Below are 22,070 nucleotides of genomic sequence, written 5' to 3'. Positions count from 1 at the left end.
CTACTATCCCCTTTGTAGTTTGTAGTAATCATTAATTTATTTAATATGTCATTGTAGGTATCCATCATATTTGGCACCCGAGGTAATTGCACAAGGAATTTTCAAAACCACTGATCATGTGCCAAGTGAAAAACCATTGCCTTCTGGCCCCAAATCAGATGTGTGGTCTCTCGGAATCATTTTATTTGAGCTTTGTGTGGTATGTATAAATAAATACTAAGCTGATAAAGAGAAATTGTGTGCTTATTAGAATAGGTTTTTCAGATAGGAAGGCTAATATGTTTTTACTTTGTGGATTGACTAGATAGAAGAAGAAAAAGGTTTAAATCTCAATTTGACTTGTTAAAAACTCCTATTTGATCATTTATTTGCATATCATCTTGGTATCTTTATATTTTTAAAGTTTTTTTTTATATATTTATTCTTGAGAGACACAGAGAGAGCGGCAGAGACATAGGCAGAGGGACTCAATCCCCAGATCATGACCTGAGCCAAAGGGAGATGCTCAATCATTGAGCCAACCCAGGTGTCCCTCATCTTGGTATCTTTAGAAGCATTTGTACTTTCCTAAGTATAAAGCATTTACACTGTACTAAGTGTAAAAAATTAAGCAGTTCTAGAAAGGCTTACACTACAACTGCTTACAGACTCTTTGATATGTTCTTGTTCTCCTTTTTCTGTGGTATTCTTTCTTCCCTAAATACGTTGTTCTCTTCTGTTCTCTTCTGTTATCTGCAAGACTCACTTTGTAGTTGAGTTGTGTTTTATGAGACCATTCCCAGACATCCTCTATATTTATTAGGGCAAAGACTAAGATGCTATTAAAAAGAAAGATATTTAGAATACATACATCTACAATAAAAAAGAAATAACAGACAAAAAAATTTACACCATTGAAAGGACTTTAAAATAGAAGTACGTGTTCTTTAGGTTGGATGTAAAAAAACAGTAGCACAATGTCATCAAACTGCTGAGAAAGTAATTTGAATTTTTAATTCTTTAACTCACAAAATGAACATTCAGCAGTGGGAATGAAATAAAGGCTATATATAAAATTTTGATAGCCATGAAGAAAAAAAATTACTGGTAGGGAAATAACATGAGTCAAGATCATATGATCATATGATATCATCAGTCATATCATACCATCAGTATGCATGAACAGGGAGAGTATAGTCACTGTAATCAAAGTATGCAAGTGATCAAGTTGAACTGCCTTGTGTTTGTTTGTGTGTGTGTGTGGTGTGTTCATCACAGTAGATAAGTAGTAAGCACTTAGATTGAAAAGATAGAGTCATATCTTGGGTGACTTTGAATGCTAAGTTGAGAAGTTTATATTTGGTTATATAAGGTATGGGGGACCATTTAAGCTTTTAAACAAGATATTGATAAAATTAAACCTATATTTCTAAAAGATTAATAATATAGTAGTGTAAAAAATTGAGAGGAATGGCAACTTTTTCAATGATCTTTCCACCTGTAGTTCTAATTTCATAAATTTTTAAGAAAGCTTTTTGCAGTCTCTTTATTAAAAAAAAGAAGTCTTTTTTTCTCCACAAAAAGACCAGCCTATCTTCTTAAGCCTTTCTTTCTAAGTTTATTTAAAGAATCGTATACATTTAATTTGTTTGTAAGAAAAGAATAATAGCCAACATCTTTGTGCAAAAAATGTGAGGCACTTTTTTATACATTATATAATCACTACTGCAACCTGTGTGGCATGTACAGTTAATGTCCCAATCTTATAAATGAGAAAAGTGAAACTTAAGATGGTTAAGTTTTTGCCCAGGTTATGTAGCTTGGGGTCAAAAGTCCAATTTGGCACATTAAGTTGCTCAGCACATAATTGTTGAAGTTATAACTGGTTCGACTCTGTTTCAAGCAGCCCCCTAAAGCTGACTAATAAGGAAACAATTAAAATACAATGTATGTATCTTAAAATAAATATACCAGGTGCTATGGGAGCACAAAGAATGGTTGTCTAGTTCATTATGAGAGGAGGAAGAAGTGTCATTGAATGTTTCTTAATGGAGACAACAGGTTACCTGGATCATGATATATATAAGAATTAGTTGGGTAAATGTAAGGGGCCATCTTAGTCCCTTAATCAAGTAAGACTCCTGGTGGCCTGGGATCTCTCTAGGCAACCAGGTACATGTTGGTATCAAAAGTGAAGAATGCTTGAGACCAAACTAGAATGTAATGATCCTTAGATATATAAAATGTTTAAATGTTAAACTTATGATTTTTCTTTAGTGAAACTAACTTTAAAAGTCAAATAAAACCTGTGAAGAGAAAGAGATACCTGACAAAATCATTTTCATTTCTGGGGGGAAAAATACCTCCCTGAAAAAAGATGAAATGTTAACATGAATTTCTTTTCTGATTTTATTCAGGGAAGAAAATTATTTCAGAGCTTGGATATTTCTGAAAGACTAAAATTTTTGCTTACATTAGGTAAGTATCTCACAATTGATTAGTTTCAATTACAAATATAATCTTTAGTGACCGTTCATAGTCATGCATATTAAGAATGTGTTCTAAAATAGTGAATACACTGAAATATCCTGAATTTCTTTAATGTTCTAATGATCGATGGTAAGCATTAATGGGACAACTTAAAATTGCCTTCGGAATATTATTATAGCACTTTCCTTATTAAGGAATTATAATGTGAATCAAATATTATCTTAGCTTCATGATTCAGCCCAGTAAACTAAATTGTGAATGCAAAATATGAGAATATAAAATTATACTTCTGTGTAGCAGTTTAAATTCAGACAATATATATTAACTTTTGAGCTTTCTATATGATGAACCATGTATGAATGACTGAGAAGAACATTTATTTTTCCCTATAACAAGCTCATTTATTTTACATGTATATTAGGTCCTAATATTTAATTCAAATTTACAAAAATTTATATAATCTAAATCTATAATTTAGAATAAATTAAGTACATATGGCGAAGGAAAGAAAAATTGATAGAGCACTTTATATGAAGGAGTGAAAGATTGGTGTCCATGTTAATAGGGTTTACAAATAAGAATGTGTACAGAAGGTATCAATAAATATTGAATAATAATATATAATTGTATTAAATGTTACTGTATTTACAACATTTAATTTCGAAGATTGATATTAAGGCTTTTAAGGAGTCTTAGAGATTCCTTAATAAGGTCTACAGAGTAAATTTATACTTTATTATTTTTTTAATTTTAATTCCAGTGTAATTAACAGTGTTATATTAGTTATATTAGCTTCAGGTGTATAATATAGTGATTCAACAACGTATAGACATTACTCAGTGCTCATCATGATAAATATGCTCTTAATTCCCTTCACCTGTTTCATCCATTCCCCCCCCCCCCCCCCCCAATCCATCTCCCCACTGGTAACCATCAGTTTTTCTCTATAGTTAAGAGTCTGGGTTTTTTTTATTTGTTTCTTTTTTTTTTTGTTTTGTTTTGTTTTGTTTTGTTTCTTTTTTTTTTCTTCATTTGTTTTGTTTCTTAAATTCTACATAAGAGTGAAATCATATAGTATTTGTCTTTCTCTAACTTATTTCACTTAGCATTATACTCTCTAGATCCATCAGTGTTGTTGCAAATGGCAAGAATCTACTCTTTTTATAGCTAAGTAATAATATTCCATTGTGTATAAAAATACCACATCTTTGTTGTTGATTATCTATCATTGGACATGTGGGGTCCTTCCATAATTTGCCTATTCTAAATAATGCTGCAGTAAACATAGGGATGCATATATCCTTTTGGATTAGTGTTTTCATATTCTTTAGGTAAATATCCAGTACTTGGATTCATGGATCATATGGTACTTATATTTTTAATTTTTTGAGGAACATTCATGCTGTTTTTTCACAGAGGCTGCACAGTTTGTGTTCCTACCAACAGTACACAAGGGTTCCTTTTTCTCCACATCCTTGCCAACACTTGTTATTTCATGTGGTTTTTCTTTTTACGTTAGCCTGTCAAGTGTGAGGTGGTATCTCATTGTGGTTTTACTTTGCATTTTTCCCTGATGATGAGTGATATTGACATTTTTTTTCATGTGCCATTTAGCCATCTGTATGTCTTCTTTGGAGAAATGTCTACTCATGTCCTCTGCCCATTTTTAGTTTAGTTTTTTTTTTATCGAATTGTATAAGTTCTTATTTTATTTTAAATTATATAATTAATATACAGTGTTATATTAGTTTCCAATATTCAATACAATGATTCAAGAGTTGTTCAAGTTCTTTATGTATTTTGGAAAGTAACCCTTAATCAGATATGTCATTTGCAAGTATCTTCACCCATTCAGTAGGTTGTCTTTTATTTTTGTTGCTTATTTCCATCACTGTGCAGAAGCTTTTTTTTTTTTTTTTGAAGCTTTTTATTTTGATATAGTCCCAATAGTTTATTTTTGCTTTTGTTTCCCTTGCCTCAGGAGACATATCTAGAAAGATGTTGCTAAGCCAAGTCAGAGAAATTCCTGCCTGTGTTCTCTTCCAGGATTTTTATGCTTTCACGTTTCACAGTTAGGTCCTTAACCCATTTTAATTTATCTTTGTGTTTGGTATAAGAAAGTGGTCCAGTTTCATTCTTTTGCATATGGCTGTCCAGTTTTCTTAAGACCATTTCCTGAGAGACTTTTTTCTCACTTCATATTCTTGCCTTCTTTGTGGAAGATAAATTGGCTATTTATTTCTGGGATGTCTGTTCCGTTCTACTGATCTACGTGTCTGTTTTTGTGCCAGTACCATACTATTCTGATTACTACAGTTTTGTAGTATATTTTGAAATCTGGGATCATGATACCTCCAGTTTTGTTCTTCTTTTTCAAGACTGCTTTGACTATTCAGGGTCTTTTGTGGCTCAATTCAGATTTTAGGATTATGTGTTCTAGATCTGTGAAGTATGCTGTTGGTGTTTTGACAGGGATCATACAGAGATTTACACTTTAAATCCCCAGAGATGTGTGTACATTCTTCAAATTATATAAACACAAAAGAGTAGTATGCATATGTACATTACATATATAGGGAGAGAGAGCAAGAGAGAAAGAACAAGAGAAACTTCATCTTGAACTACTGCTTTATCTCACTATTTATGTGGCTATCTTCCAGTATCTGTAATTCAGTTAATATTTAGTGTTTAAAATCTTTATTTTTATCAAAACATGTAAGTTAACAAATGAGAAGCTTTTTTTTCAGAACATTTTATTTTTTTAATAAATTAAATTTTTATTGGTGTTCAATTTACCAACATACAGAATAACACCCAGTGCTCATCCCGTCAGGTGTCCGTCACCCATTCACCCCCACCCCCCGCCCTCCTCCCCTTCTACCACCCCTAGTTCGTTTCCCAGAGTTAGGAGTCTTTATGTTCTATATCCCTTTCTGATATTTCCCAACCATTTCTTCTCCCTTCCCTTATATTCCCTTTCACTATTATTTATATTCCCCAAATGAATGAGAATATACACTGTTTGTCCTTCTCCGATCGACTTACTTCACTCAGCATAATACCCTCAGTTCCATCCACGTTGAAGATAATGGTGGGTATTTGTCGTTTCTAATGGCTGAGTAATATTCCATTGTATACATAAACCACATCTTTATCCATTCATCTTTCGATGGACACTGAGACTCCTTCCACAGTGTGGCTATTGTAGACATTGCTGCTAGAAACATCGGGGTGCAGGTGTCCCGGCGTTTCATTGCATCTGAATCTTTGGGGTAAATCCCCAGCAGTGCAATTGCTGAGTCGTAGGGCAGGTCTATTTTTAACTCTTTGAGGAACCTCCACACAGTTTTCCAGAGTGGCTGTACCAGTTCACATTCCCACCAACAGTGTAAGAGGGTTCCCTTTTCTCCGCATCCTCTCCAACATTTGTGGTTTCCTGCCTTGTTAATGTTCCCCATTCTCACTGGTGTCAGGTGGTATCTCATTGTGGTTTTGATTTGTATTTCTCTGATGGCAGGTGATGCAGAGCATTTTCTCATGTGCATGTTGGCCATGTCTATGTCTTCCTCTGTGAGATTTCTGTTCATGTCTTTTGCCCATTTCATGATCGGATTGTTTGTTTCTTTGGTGTTGAGTTTAATAAGTTCTTTATAGATCTTGGAAACTAGCCCTTTATCTGATACGTTATTTGCAAATTTCTTCTCCCATTCTGTAGGTTGTCTTTTAGTTTTGTTGACTGTATCCTTTGCTGTGCAAAAGCTTCTTACCTTGATGAAGTCCCAATAGTTCATTTTTGCTTTTGTTTCTTTTGCCTTTGTGGATGTATCTTGCAAGAAGTTACTATGGCCGAGTTCAAAAAGGGTGTTGCCTATGTTCTCCTCTAGGATTTTGATGGAATCTTGTCTCACATTTAGATCTTTCATCCATTTTGAGTTTATCTTTGTGTATGGTGCAAGAGAGTGGTCTAGTTTCATTCTTCTGCATGTGGATGTCCAGTTTTCCCAGCACCATTTATTGAAGAGACTGTCTTTCTTCCAGTGGATAGTCTTTCCTCCTTTATCGAATATTAGTTGACCATAAAGTTGAGGGTCCACTTCTGGGTTCTCTATTCTGTTCCATTGATCTCTGTGTCTGTTTTTGTGCCAGTACCACACTGTCTTGATGACCACAGCTTTGTAGTACACCCTGAAATCTGGCATTGTGATGCCCCCAGATATGGTTTTCTTTTTTAAAATTCCCCTGGCTATTCGGGGTCTTTTCTGATTCAACACAAATCTTAAAATAATTTGTTCTAACTGTCTGAAGAAAGTCCATGGTATTTTGATAGGGATTGCATTAAACGTGTAAATTGCCCTGGGGAACATTGACATTTTCACAATATTAATTCTTCCAATCCATGAGCATGGAATATTTTTCCATCTCTTTGTGTCTTCCTCAATTTCTTTCAGAAGTGTTCTATAGTTTTTAGGGTATAAGTCCTTTACCTCTTTGCTTAGGTTTATTCCTAGGTATCTTATGCTTTTGGGTGCAATTGTAAATGGGATTGACTCCTTAATTTCTCTTTCTTCAGTCTCATTGTTAGTGTATAGAAATGCCACTGATGTCTGGGCATTGATTTTGTATCCTGCCACACTGCTGAATTGCTGTATGAATTCTAGCAATCTTGGGGTGGAGTCTTTGGGTTTTCTATACGCAGTATCATGTCATCAGCGAAGAGGGAGAGTTTGACTTCTTCTTTGCCAATTTGAATGCCTTTTATTTCTTTTTGTTATCTGATTCCTAGGCTAGGACTTCTACTACTGTGTTGAATAGCAATGGTGAGAGTGGACATCCCTGTCTTGTTCCTGATCTTAGGGGAAAGGCTCCCAGTGCTTCCCCTTTGAGAATGATATTTGCTGTGGGCTTTTCGTAGATGGCTTTTAAGATGCCGAGGAATGTTCCCTCTATCCCTACACTCTGAAGAGTTTTGATCAGGAATGGATGCTGTATATTGTCAAATGCTTTCTCTGCATCTAATGAGAGGATCATATGGTTCTTGGTTTTTCTCTTGCTGATATGATGAATCACATTGATTGTTTTACGAGTGTTGAACCAGCCTTGTGTCCCGGGGATAAATCCTACTTGGTCATGGTGAATAATTTTCTTAATGTCCTGTTGGATCCTATTGGCTAGTATCTTGTTGAGAATTTTTGCATCCATGTTCATCAGGGATATTGGTCTGTAATTCTCCTTTTTAGTGGGGTCTTTGTCTGGTTTTGGAATTAAGGTAATGCTGGCCTCATAGAACGAATTTGGAAGTACTCCATTTCTTTCTATCTTTCCAAACAGCTTTAGTAGAATAGGTATGATTTCTTCTTTAAACGTTTGATAGAATTCCCCTGGGAAGCCATCTGGCCCTGGACTCTTGTGTCTTGGGAGGTTTTTGATGACTGCTTCAATTTCCTCCCTGTTACGGTTTTCTATTTCTGTTCAGGTTTTCTATTTCTTCCTGTTCCAGTTTTGGTAGTTTGTGGCTTTCCAGGAATGGGTCCATTTCTTCCAGATTGCCTAATTTATTGGTGTATAGCTGTTCATAATATGTTTTTAAAATCGTTTGTATTTCCTTGGCGTTGGTAGTGATCTCTCCTTTCTCATTCATGATTTTATTAATTTGAGTCTTCTCTCTCTTCTTTTTAATAAGGTTGGCTAATGGTTTATCTATCTTATTAATTCTTTCAAAGAACCAACTCCTGGTTCTCTTGATCTGTTCCACAGTTCTTCTGGTCTCGATTTCGTTGAGTTCTGCTCGAATTTTAATTAACTCTCTTCTTCTGCTGGGTGTAGGGTCTATCTGCTGTTTTTTCTCTAGCTCCTTATGTAAGGTTAGCTTTGTATTTGAGTTCTTTCCAGTTTTTGAATGGATGCTTGTATTGCGATGTATTTCCCCCTCAGGACTGCTTTTGCTGCATCCCAAAGATTTTGAACAGTTGTATCTTCATTCTCATTAGTTTCCATGAATCTTTTTAATTCTTCCTTAATTTCCTGGTTAACCCTTTCATCTTTTAGCAGGATGGTCCTTAACCTCCACGTGTTTGAGGTCCTTCCAAACTTCTTGTTGTGATTTAGTTCTAATTTCAAGGCATTATGGTCTGAGAATATGCAGGGGATGATCCCAATCTTTTGGTATCGGTTCAGACCCGATTTGTGACCCAGTATGTGGTCTATTCTGGAGAAAGTTCCATGTGCACTTGAGAAGAATGTGTATTCAGTTGAGTTTGGATGTAAAGTTCTATAGATAGATGTGAAATCCATCTGGTCCAGTGTATCATTTAAAGCTCTCGTTTCTTTGGAGATGTTGTGCTTAGAAGACCTATCGAGGGTAGATAGAGCTAGATTGAAGTCACCAAGTATAAGTGTATTATTATCTAAGTATGTCTTAACTTTGGTTATTAATTGATTTATATATTTGTCAGCTCCCACATTCAGGGCATATATATTGAGGATTGTTAAGTCCTCTTGTTGGATAGATCCTTTAAGTATGATATAGTGTCCCTCTTCATCTCTCACTACAATCTTCGGGGTAAATTTTAGTTTATCTGATATAAGGATGGCTACCCCTGCTTTCTTTTGAGGACCATTTGAATGGTAAATGGTTATCCAACCTTTTATTTTCAGGTTGTAGGTGTCCTTCTGTCTAAAATGAGTCTCTTATAGACAACAAATAGATGGGCCCTGCTTTTTTATCCAGTCTGAAACCCTGCGCCTTTTGATGGGGTCATTAAGCCCGTTCACATTCAGAGTTACTATTGAGAGATATGAGTTTAGTGTCATCATGATATCTATTCAGTCCTTGTTTTTGTGGATTGTTCCACTGAACTTCTTCTTAAACGGGAATTTTAAGAGTCCCCCTTAAAATTTCTTGCAGAGCTGGTTTGGAGGTCACATAATCTTTCAGTTCCTGCCTGTCTTGGAAGCTCTTTATCTCTCCTTCCATTTTGAATGAGAGCCTTGCTGGATGAAGTATTCTTGGTTGCATGTTCTTCTCATTTAGGACCCTGAATATATCCTGCCAGCCCTTTCTGGCCTTCCAGGTCTCTGTGGAGAGGTCTGCTGTTACCCTAATGCTCCTCCCCATAAAGGTCAGGGATTTCTTGTCTCTTACTGCTTTAAGGATCTTCTCTTTATCTTTGGAATTTGCAAGCTTAACTATTAGATGTCGAGGTGTTGGACGGTTTTTATTGATTTTAGGGGGGGATCTCTCTATTTCCTGGATCTGAATGCCTGTTTCCCTTCCCAGATTAGGAAAGTTTTCAGCCATGATTTGTACAAATACATATTCTGGCCCTCTGTCCCTTTCGGCGCCCTCGCAGGGAGTTAGAGCAGGACCAGACATTAAACCTGCTGTTTAATTGGGAATGCCAATTAAACATAGGTTTTTCTTCCTCAGGCTGTCCTTTATTTCCCTTAATCTATCCTCATGGTCTTTTAATTGTTTGTCTCTTTTTCCCTCAGTTTCCCTCTTTGCCATCAACTTGTCTTCTATGTCACTCACTCGTTCTTCCACCTCGTTAACCCTCGATGTTAGGACTTCTAGTTTGGATTGCATCTCATTCAATTGATTTTTAATTTCTGCCTGATTGGATCTAAATTCTGCAGTCATCAAGTCTCTTGAGTCCTTTCTGCTTTTTTCTTAGAGCCACCAGTAGCTGTATAATAGTGCTTCTGAATTGGCTTTCTGACATTGAATTGTAATCCAGATTTTGTAACTCTGTGGGAGAGAGGACTGTTTCTGATTCTTTCTTTTGAGGTGAGGTGTCCTTCTCATCATTTTGCTCAGTGCAGAGTGGCCAAAAACAAGTTGTATTGGGAAAAGGAGAAAAAGAGAAAGAAGGAAAAAAAAGAAAAAAGGAAGAAAAAGAGAGAGAAAGAAAGGAAAAAAAGGGTGGGGAAAGCAAACAGAAATCAAGAAGCAAAAAAAAAAAACAAAAAACAAAAAAAAACACGGGGGAGTATCTTCTGATTCTGTATACTTTAAGTCCCTTGACTTCCCCTGGAACTTGTCCGTCTAGCTGGTCTTCTGGGGGAGGGGCCTGTCGTGCTGATTTTCAGGTGTTAGCAGTTGGGGGAGCTGCTCTGCCCCTGCCTGGTGCAGGGCTCAGTGGGGGTTGTTTACCCCGTGAGGCCCCAGGAGGAACAACCCCAGTTGCGGTGGCAGCTCTGGAGCCCTGGAGTCAGCCCCCGCAGTAACTCCGGAGCTCTCCGTCTGCAGACGCTAATCTGCTCTGCTCGGGGCAGGAGCGTCCTTGCTGTCCTGGGCCCTCCTGGCCTCCGCCTGTCCCGGCGGGAGGCCGGATCCTGGGCTGCGTCCAGGCGCCCTGTGCTCCCGGGCCTGCGCTGGTGGATTCTCGCTCCCGGCCGCGCAGCCCGGTCCACGGAGCCGCCACTCGAGCCCCTCCGAGCTGCTCCTGGAACGGCGCAGCCCCCTCCGCATGGAGCCTCTTCCTCTGCCCGAGCCCCTCCGAGCTGCTCCTGGGGCCGTGCAGCCCCCTCCGCGGAGCTGCCCCCGAGCCCCTCCGAGCTGCTCCGGGTCCCCCCCGTGTGCACTGCAGCCCTTAGGGAGCTCGGCGCACTCTCCCGGGGCGCAGGTGTCTGTTACTGTCCCAGGGAGCCCGAGGGCATCCCCGCCCTCCTGGGGTCCTGCTCTAACTCCCTGGGAGGCCTTTCCCCGGGAAGGTTGGTGCAGCTCCTGCTTCTCGGGCCGTGGCTCTCCTGTCCTGGGGACACTCGCCCTGACCTTAGCCCGGCTCCTCTTGGGGCCCCTCCCCTTTGGATGCCTTTTGTTTCTTTATTTCTTTTTCCCCGTCTTCCTACCTTGATAGAAGCGCGAACTCTTCTCACTGTAGCGTTTCAGCTGTTCTCTCTTTAAATCTCAGGCCGAATTCGTAGATTTTCAGGATGATTTGAAGGTTCTCTAGGTAATTTGGTGGGGACAGGTGATTTTGGGACCCTACTATTCCGCCATCTCGCCCCTTCTCCAAAGACAAGCTTTTTAATATTCTAAGTTCTAAAACTGCTTAACAGAATTAAAAAAAATTATCAGAGTTCAGTTCTGATAGAAAAACAGCATTAATTCATGTAATTTTTCTGTTTTATAGGTTGTGTAGATGACACTATAATAGTTCTGGCTGAAGAACATGGTTGTCTGGACATTATAAAGGTTTGTCATTAATCTGTTATTGAAAATTCATGTATTTTGTATTTGAGATCTAATAAGCTGTTTATTTCTGTTCAGATATTTCTTTTCATAGAGTGACAAGCTAATATAAATTAGTATAAAATCCAATTAAAGACTTAATAGAAAAATCAAAATGTCCTAGAATAGCAAACATTTGAGTAATGTATATTTTTAAATGGATCATTTAAAATAATTCTTTACTTTTTAAAAAATGTTTTATTTAAATTCAATTTAATTAGCATATAGTATATTATTAGTTTCAGAGTTAGAGTTCAGTGATTCATCAGTTGCATATAATATCCAGTGCTTATTACAACACATGCCCTCCTAATGCTCATCCCCAGTTTCCCCATCCCCTCTACCCTCCTTTCCTCCAGCAACCCTCAGTTTGTTTCCTATGGAAGAGTCTCTTATGGTTTGTCCCCCTCTCTGATTATGTCTTATTTTATTTTTCCCTCCCTTCCCCTTTGCTCCATTTCTTTTCTTAAATTCCACATGAGTGAAATCATGCTTATTTTGCTTAGCATAATACCTTCTAGTTCCATCCACGTCATTGCAAATGGCAAGTTTTCATTCTTTTTTGATGGCTCAGGAATAATGTTTTATATACATACCACCTCTTCTTTATCCATTCGTCTGTTGATAGACATCTGGGTTTTTTCCATATTTTGACTATTGTGGACATTGGTGCTATAAGCATTGGCATGCATGTGCCCCTTTGAATCACTATGTATCACTATGTATCCTTTGGCTAAATCCTCAGTAGTGCAATTGCTGGGTGGTAGGGTAGCTCTATTTTAAACTTTTGAGGAACCTCCCTACTGTTCCAGAGTGGTTACACCAGTTTACATTCCTACCAACAGTGTACAAGTGTTCCCCTTTCTCTGTCTGCATCCTCACCAACATCTGTTGCTTCCTGACTTGTTAATTTTAGCCATTCTGACTGGAGTGAGTAAAATATTTTTTTAATGGATAATTTAAAATAATTCTTTTCTTTTTTTATTTATCAGGACCTTCCTGAAAATGTGATAAATCTTTTGAAGAAGTGTCTCACCTTCCACCCTTCCAAGAGGTTAATATTATTAAGACTTAGAGATTATACTGAGATCTTTAACATATAAGTAGTGTTTTTTCCTTATTAGTTATAATATTAATGAATTAAATGAGAATATTTACATATATATAGGAATACATAATTGACATTAGTATCATAATTGTTAGTTATGGCTCTGATGTATATTAATTAAAGAAGAAAAAAATAATTAAACCACAATCAGGAAAGCTGGCATATTTTCAAAAATGTTACTGGTTCATTTCCTAATCTCCAATTAGAAAATCAGCTAAATTGTAGATATTCCTAAACACGAATGACATAAGAGAAATGACAACAAAAGTTTATTGGCAATTGTCTTAAGCATAGAACTTGGATAAATGATGAGGTCAGCTAACATTTGTTTAAAATATAAAAGGATTTCTTGGAACTATTATTATTTATTTTCATTTGATCTTATCACTGTTAGCCTTACAGTTGTCTCTCCTAAACTCCTTAAGTGAAATCATATGACAATATGATATTTGAAAATAATGTATTCTCACTTAGAAAAACATCTTTATCAATACATGTTAGGAAGAGTGAAATAGTATTAAAAACATAATTTTGGGTAAACATGCTACATTAAGAAAGGAGGAAGAAAAGCTAAAGGTATTATTGGTTTAGAATTTTAAGATATTCAGTAAAATAGTACATCATAATCAAGACAAAAGTAAAAAATGGGGATGCTCATATATAATAATCTTGATTATAAGGTACAAAAGCACAATAAGGGAATAAGCATTTACTTACAGTCACTTTACTTTTACGTACAAATACACATCTCGACTCTGCTAAGGAGAGTTTTATTATTATTTTCTGTACTGGTAATGTATTTAAGACTTTTAACTATCCCCTTGATTGCCGTTTTTCTAGCCAGTTTTTTAAAGGACATTTTCCAGTGTTATTTGTATGCTTTGGAAAAAAATCAAACAAATTGCCAATCAATATTTATGATTTTATTTACTTTACATTTCTCAGACACAAACTATGTGTAAGTAACTTAAAGAAACATTGGTTTTCTTATGGTTGATTGCTGGTTACTTAGTGGCCAATTTGAGTTAGTGAATAGTTTCTTTAATATGCTGTAGCATCATCCATGACACAAGTTTCTTTTTTTTTTATATATATATTTTATTTATTTATTCATGAGAGTCAGAGAGAGAGAGAGAGAGAGAGAGAGAGGCAGAGACACAGGCAGAGGGAGAAGCAGGCTCCATGCACCAGGAGCCCGATGTGGGATTCGATCCCGGGTCTCCAGGATCGCACCCTGGGCCAAAGGCAGGCGCCAAACCGCTGCGCCACCCAGGGATCCCCCATGACACAAGTTTCTAAGTACATTCTGCCACAGTAATTCGGTTGACCCACTGACAATAATGTTAATTGAAATTTTGGCAGATCACCAGGGAAATCATGGTTAACTAGACTAAAAAGAAAAATGCACATGAAATATTGCAAAGTATGATTCTTTTTTGCATATTGAAACATATTCTTATAAATGTAGATGCAAATGTTTCTAAACATAGGTATATTAAGCTTCCCACCATAAAATATATTATTGAATTCTATTTTTACAAAAAAACAAAAAACAGTGATGTCCCATTGTGTTTATTTAACTCCGATCAACAGACTCTTTATGGCAAGGACCAGATAGCAAATATTTTTGACTTCATGGACCATACAGTTTCTGTCATGGTTATTAACACTGTCCTTGTAGCTGAAAAACAGCCAAAGACAATACTTAAATGCATTAGTGGTACTATGTTCCAGTAAAACTTCACTTTTGGGTACTTAAACTTGTGTTTTACATAATTTTAACATATCACAAAATAACGTTATTTTTATTTTTTCAACTATTTAAAAATGTGAAATCTATTTTTAGCTCATCAGCCATACAAAAACAGACAGGCAGTTTTGACCCATAAGCCATAATTTTCTGACTCCTGATGTAAACTATATGCTTTTATCATTTTTTTCTTACATTAATAAACTCTGTAGAAATTTGTTATCTTTCTTTTAATTTTTTCCAAAACCACAATTGATTTCATACCATATTCAGAAATAGGCCTACATTAAATACTACAAAAGCCATGTATTATGAAAATTTTACAAAGTATCTTACTAGATTGCTCAATATAAGATTATTCATATTTCCAACAGTCTTTTTTCACAGCACTATTTTTGAAATTAGGTAAGGCACTGGCTAATAGGCACCACTGTCATATACAGAAGTTTTATTTTTGAAGAGAGTAATGAGACACACAAATCAGGGAATAAACATTAAAAGGTCAGCATGACAAAGCAATTTTAAGGAAAAAAGAAAGTTGATATACCCTGGTAAACATAAATTATAACTGAGTAACTTGAAAATTAATTTTCTATATCTTACAACTTTTTAAGTAAGTGATATCAAAAATTTCTAATGATGAAATTTGTATCTCATTCGTACTCTGTTTTAAATTTTTCCCAAGGCCAACTGCAGATGAATTAATGCAAGACGAGGTATTTAGTGAAGTGTCTCCTTTGTATACTCCCTTTACCAAACCTGCCAGTCTGTTTTCATCTTCTCTGAGATGTGCTGATTTAACTCTGCCTGAGGATATCAGTCAGCTCTGTAAAGGTAATGATAAATAAGACAAAAAACAATATAAGCCTTATTTTTAAAGAAAATACCCTTATCCTATTTTCGTTTTACATTTATCAACAATATGTATATTACATTAGTGAGGCTTTATCAATACCTATCTGAGAATTAAGAGATAATTTTGGATTTGCTTAAAATATAACTAACCTAACATTTTAATCTTTTAAATTTAAATTGCTTTGGACCGAGAACTTTAAGAATCGAGAAAAGGAAGTGGCATCCAAAAAAATTTATTATACAAACAAAAGTCCTATTTTCATCTTAAATCTTAATACCAAAATTGTTTTCTAATTCCTAGTAGAATATCTAGTACATCAATATACATATATTCTATATAATTTATCTCTAATTATTCTATATAATTTATCTCTAGTTTATCTCTAAGAATTTATCTCTTTATAAATTATCTCTAAAAATTGTTTTATTGGTAGAACTCCATATGATTATATTCCACATTGTAAGGAAATATCAGCTTTCTTCTTTTCATTCATTACAACTCTCAGAATGTGTGTTTTAGTGACACCAATAAAATACTCTTATATTGAAGTTATCATGATGTGTAAGTCATGTCAGGAAATATATACTAAGCATTTATTCAGCCAAATCTTTTTTTGAGTTTCTGCTCTTCCACACACTATAACTGCAAGTAACATTCATACCAAAAAGAAAGGCAAATAAACATTTATGTTACTATTATAAATAAAGGTCAATAAGAACATAGTGTGGTGGAATCCTAGTGTGCCTGAGACAACGAGAGTCTTCAAAAGAAGCAGCAATTGCCTCAAGACATGAAGGATGGGATAGTTTGTGTTAGTTATCTACCCAAGCGCTTTTTTTGCCCTTATCCCTTTCCCACAGAGCCCAATATATCTGGTATCCGTATAGAATATATATCCCATATATCTCTAATATTGAGGGTAAAAATTTCACTTTTTCTCAAAGAAACTGAATGTACATCCAATATGTATATCTTCATTTCATCCTTTGTGCAGTTTATAGTATGAATTTTCTAAAGGGACTCTTACTATGTTCTTCAATTACTTTTTTTTTTTTTTGAGAATATTAGCTGTTGCCTTTTAATAAAAACAGAAAGTGTGATAGCTCTGATTCTTTTCTATTTGCCATTAATAGATATAAACAGTGATTACCTGGCAGAAAGATCTATTGAAGAAGTATATTACCTTTGGTGTTTAGCTGGAGGTGACTTGGAGAAAGAACTTGTCAACAAGGAAATCATTCGATCCAAACCACCTATCTGCACACTTCCCAAGTAAGGAAAGAAAGTTTTTCTTGGAAATGAAAAAAATATAGTAATAACATTTTTTTTTTAATGTGGAGTTTCTCTGGTAGACATTCCAACTAAGTGATTATGAAAGCAACTGGAAGCCAATACCTTGTTTTCTTGGCTGAGACTTCTAATTAAAGAATTCCCGTTAATATTTATTATTTCAGGGATGCCTGGGTGGCTCAGCAGTTGAGCGTCTGCCTTTGACTCAGGGCGTGATCGTGGAGTCCTGAGATCAAGTCCCACATTGGGCTTCCTGCATGGAACCTATTTCTCCCTCTGCCTGTGTCTCTGCCTCTATCTCTTTCTGTGTCTCTCATGAATAAATAAAATCTTTTTTTAAAAATTTATTATTTTAAATAAATATTGTTTTTTAATAATTTGCTTTATGATCTATTTGAAGTAGGCTTATCATAATGGAATATCTTATAATAATTGATGTTTAATAAATGAAAAATGTATAAGTCAGAAAGAATAGTAATATTCAAAAGAGTTAATAAACTAGTGTGCCTATTTTATGTAACTATTGTTTATTTCCAATTACAATTGTAAATGTAAATGTACTCTATGGCCTCATTGTTTATCCTAGAGATCATCATAGTGCTAAATCACTGTTGTGAAAACTCTGCAGAACTCCGTGAGATCTTGGACATCCTCATATAAACTACACTGAAAGTTAAATAATAGTACAACTCTAAGGACCAAAATTGTTACTGTTCCATTGCTCTTTGTATTTATTCATAAAGATGTGAACCTCAATCTCTTGAATTTCCACCGATGCTTTAAATTTTTAATTTTAGATTTTAGGACTAGATTGATCATTGTAACAATAAATATCACCTATGATTATTTTTTCTTCACATGTTAAATTTTTAGGTTAATTATTTGAGTAGATCACTGGGTCTCTACTTTTTCTCTCCCTTGAACTGATTTTTAAGTCAATTATATTTCTCATATATTGGATTAAGCAAACACCAGGAAATAAGATGATGGAAATTCCAAGGTATATGTAAATTCTCAAAATTAATTCTCTGAAATCCTAAAGAAGTTTTATGCATTTATTATTCACTGTTGTTTCTCCCAAGAAGATACTATCATGATTTTTCTTTCTTCTTTTATCATTTCTCACTCAAATAAAATTCCTCAGGAGCACATACACATATTGTCAAGAGAGTAATTTTGCATTGAACTTGCATGAACAAAGAAGATAAATCACATTCCTATATTCCTAAAATGCTTTATATTTCATATATTGTATTCATACCAACTCAATTTATATTTAAAAATGAGAATTGTTTGGTGAAATTTCAACCAGCAGTCGCATATTTTTAATTAATCTGTTTAGTCTAAAATGTCCTTCCTTCTTTGATGAGGAAATGATGATTTAAAATAACTTTTATTTTCTAGAAGAAGCAATAAATTAGATTTTGTGTGCTCATTAAAATAATTTTTTTTTTCAATCTCTTTTCAGTTTTCTCTTTGAAGATGGTGAAAGCTTTGGACAAGGTCGAGATAGAAGCTCACTATTAGATGACACAACTGTGACATTGTCATTATGCCAGCTAAGAAATGTAAGAATGATATTTTAACAAATGATTTTTCTTAATAAAATCTTACAGATACACATGAAGCCTTGAACTCCTCCCTAATCTCATAAAATATCTCAGAGTTTCTTTAAGGCATGTGCCCAGAAGTGACATTATTCTGAAACAGGATCTGTACTACATCTTCAGCTTTAGTATATATTGTTCAGTCATTCCCAAAAGTATTTGTATCTTTTTACCATCATTGGATATAAGGTTTCTCCTTTTCTGTATACTTGGTAACACAGGGTATTATCAAATTTTAAAAAACTATTGCTCTAGAGGCTCCTTGGTGGCTCAGCTAAGCATCTACCTTCTGCTCAAGTCATGATCTCAGGGTCCTGGATCAAGCTCTGCATTGGGCTCCCCACTTAGTAAGGAGTCTGCTTCTCCCTCTCCTTTTGCCCCTCCCCACCACTCGTGCACTCTCTATCTTAAATAAATAAGTAAAATCTTTAAAAATATTATTGCTTTAAAAGGTGGAGAATAGTATTTTGCTATAATACTGATTTTTAATTCCCTGATTATAACACAGTTATGAGTCTCTTCATATTTCTTGGTAGCCTGTTTACCTCTTCTGTACATTACTAGTTCATATCTTTTGTCAATTTTTTCCACTGGGTGATTTCTTAGTGATTTGACTTCAAAAATATTTCCAAATACAGAGTCTTTGTTAGCTATGTGTAATGCATATGTCTTCTAACCTGTGGCTTTTCCTTTAACTTTTGATGATGTCCCTTAAAAAATATGATATTCCTAGGTATAGATTTTTCTTTTGGTATTTATCCTGCTTGATGTTAAGAGTTTCCTGGACCTTTGTTGTTTGATGTCTTTAATTTTGAAAATTTCTGTCTTTATTACTTCAAATATTTCTCCTTCTTCTGATGTTTCTCTAACACATAAATTACATCTTTTGTTTCTTTATTAGAATTTTTACCTCCATGCTTATAATACCCATCTGTTCTTGCATGCTGTCCACTTTTTTCTTAGACCCCTTAGCATATTAATCATAGTTATTTTATTTTATTTTATTTTATTATTTTAAATCATAATTATTTTAAATTCCTGGCCTGATAATTCCAAACTCTCTGCCATATCTGAGACTGGTTCTGAAGCTTACTTTGTTTCTTCATAGTGTCTTTTTCATATTTTAGCATGTCTTGCAATTTTTTGTTGAAACCCTAACATGATTTATCTGTAAAAACAACTACAGTAGGGATCCCTGGGTGGCGCAGCGGTTTAGCACCTGCCTTTGGCCCAGGGCGCGATCCTGGAGACCCAGGATCGAATCCCACATCGGGCTCCCGGTGCATGGAGCCTGGTTCTCCCTCTGCCTATGTCTCTGCCTCTCTCTCTCTCTCTGTGACTATCATAAATAAATTTTAAAAAATTAAAAAAAAAAAACGACTACAGTAAATAGACCTTTAGCTCAAGATGTCATGTTTATCTAGTTGTTTACTATTGGTGTAGCTTTTTTGTCAGAGGCTAAAGTTTCCTCAACTGCCATTGTTCTTGTTTCCCTTGGTGTCTTTCGGTTTCCCTAGAGACTTTAAAATCAGGTCTGAGGCCTCCAGTTCTTTCAGCTGGAATCCCTTTTTATATAGGAGCGCTACTGACATGGAGGTAAGGTAGTAAGGATAAGAAGTTCTATAATCCTTTGGTTTGGTCTCAGCCTTTTAGTGAACCTGTGTCTCTGGGCTGTGACCTTTATATACGCTTCTTAGCTTTCCTCCTTACCTTATTAGTAGAGACAGGATAGCTACAGAGAATCAGTATCGGATATTCTTCTTCCCCACATCAATGACTAGAGGCAGCTAAAGTTGGATATCCCCCCTTCTGTCCCCGGACACACACAGTTCTTTGTTTACTTGAATATAGCAGGATCTTCTCCAGTCTGGCTGCATGTTAATCAGATGCCCAAGTCTTTGTCCCATTGTACTTAAAACCCTAGGCCACAATTATCAATATACTTTATTACTAGCTTATATCCTCTCTCTAAGCCCAGCTTTGGGTCTCATATCATTGCATTTTCCTTATATTTTGAGGGTTTTTTTGTGATTTAATATTTTATATATTATGTAGTAGGAGGGACTTAGAATCTCTTCCCTGCCATAATGCAAGGAATAGATAATTTAAATATATAATTATTATCATATGATGCACTAAATTTATGTCTTGGAAAAGAAGGAATGTGGATAATGAATGAAATAGGTAGCAGTACAAAACAACAAACAATAAACTACATGAAATATATGGTTTTGACTGATTTGATTTTACTCTTAATTTGTTTCTTTGATTTAAATATAATCCAAGGTATATGAAGATAAGTTAAATGAATACAAGGCTTCAATTTTACCTTCTCAGTGAACTTACATTTCCACTTTTGAAATTTAAAGTACCTTTTAATATAATTATTAAGAAAAAATGTTAATGTTGCTGATTTTAAAAATAATATGGAAACCAGATATTTTTTACCTTCTACTTTTCTGTATTTTTGCTTTTCTTTTTTTACTTTTAATATGCTAAATTTTTAATAACAAAAAAAGGCAGAGAAGTTACTTATAATGTTTATGATTTTCAGGACAGTAAAACCCAAACTTTAAAATAATGTACATATTAATAATACAGTAAATTTTGAGAAAATCTTATTTTTCTCCTTGGAACTTTAACCCATCAAAGAAGTACCTAAAAGTTTAGAGGCAAAAATGAGATAAATCTACAGCACATCAAATTTTAGAGAAAAGCTAGGCATAAATTCAATGTTTGCCAGATTCTCAGTTATGGGTAAAAGATTTTTCTTTGCCTTTTAAAAATTCTGAGCATAACTCACATGAGTGAGCACACAGAAGATTAATGCTGGCTACACACAGAGCTTGAACTTCTGTGTCAATCTCCACAGGAGCAGATACTCTGCCTTCAAGTTGGAAGTTGAACTAAAGAGCAGAGCAGCAGGCAAGATGGCATTAACTTTAATCACCCTACTTAGGATGTGTCTAAGATTTCACTTTACTATTGCCTGCCTTCTTATGTTTTTGAAGAATATCTGTAATCCTGGCAATGTTATTATTTGGAGTAACATTTACTGTAATGAGTTTGTGAAAAAGATATTTAAGAAAATTGAATTTTTTCAGTTGATTTACCAGCTATTTGAGTCATGCATGTTCAAAGTATGATGTGAGAAATTCTTTTGAATCCTTTTATTAGCACCTTACTTTTGTCTTAGTTTGTGTTAATGTCAAGGCAAAAATAAATTGGACTCAAGTTTTTAATTAAGATATGTGTATTAAAAAGTACCTTTCCATATAATCATGTAATTTAAGGATTATCCATTTATTCAGTTTTATACTAATTTTAGTAATTCTGCATTGTGTTTGGAAAACTATCATAATAGGTGTCTAACATTTATGAGAAATGCCTGAAGGTAAAAAAAATTAAAAAAACAATATTCTTTACAGCTAAACTCATTCCCTGGAGGCATGGTATATTTGCATGTTTATGATAGGAATGAATTTTAAATTCTATTTTATAGTTTTCTTGTTATCTTTATGAATATATAATTTTTCATCATTTTTCTTTTTAAATAAAGTTTAGTGTCTCTGTCTCAGATCTTAAATATCATAAATATTTTTTCTTTCAATTCAGAGATTAAAAGATGTTGGTGGAGAAGCATTTTACCCATTACTTGAAGATGAGTGAGTATATATAGATATATGTGTATATATATATGTATACTTTTTACCATTACTTTTCTTTTACATTTATATTAAATTGATAAGAAGCTTACA

The 22,070-nt window shown here is 34.8% G+C and overlaps 1 protein-coding gene across 7 annotated transcripts in view; it reads left to right on the top strand.

Annotated features, from left to right (window-relative positions):
* The window catches only part of TBCK (TBC1 domain containing kinase), a 222,567-nt gene that overhangs the window by 59,688 nt on the left and 140,809 nt on the right, over nucleotides 1-22,070 (top strand). For all 7 annotated transcript variants that reach the window (XR_003143720.3, XM_025465822.3, XM_035709619.2 and 4 more), the window contains 8 exons: nucleotides 58-199; nucleotides 2,397-2,457; nucleotides 11,604-11,665; nucleotides 12,694-12,755; nucleotides 15,245-15,393; nucleotides 16,549-16,687; nucleotides 18,174-18,273; nucleotides 21,928-21,977. Coding sequence is in view for 6 of the 7 variants with exons in the window: in XM_025465822.3 (XP_025321607.1) it covers nucleotides 58-199; nucleotides 2,397-2,457; nucleotides 11,604-11,665; nucleotides 12,694-12,755; nucleotides 15,245-15,393; nucleotides 16,549-16,687; nucleotides 18,174-18,273; nucleotides 21,928-21,977 (765 nt within the window). In the remaining variant the exon portion in view is untranslated. The remainder of the gene's footprint in view (nucleotides 1-57; nucleotides 200-2,396; nucleotides 2,458-11,603; nucleotides 11,666-12,693; nucleotides 12,756-15,244; nucleotides 15,394-16,548; nucleotides 16,688-18,173; nucleotides 18,274-21,927; nucleotides 21,978-22,070) is intronic.

This window comes from Canis lupus, chromosome 32, assembly GCF_003254725.2.
Source record: "Canis lupus dingo isolate Sandy chromosome 32, ASM325472v2, whole genome shotgun sequence".
Taxonomy (NCBI): domain Eukaryota; kingdom Metazoa; phylum Chordata; class Mammalia; order Carnivora; family Canidae; genus Canis; species Canis lupus.
This window is presented reverse-complemented; position numbering and strand designations above follow the sequence as displayed.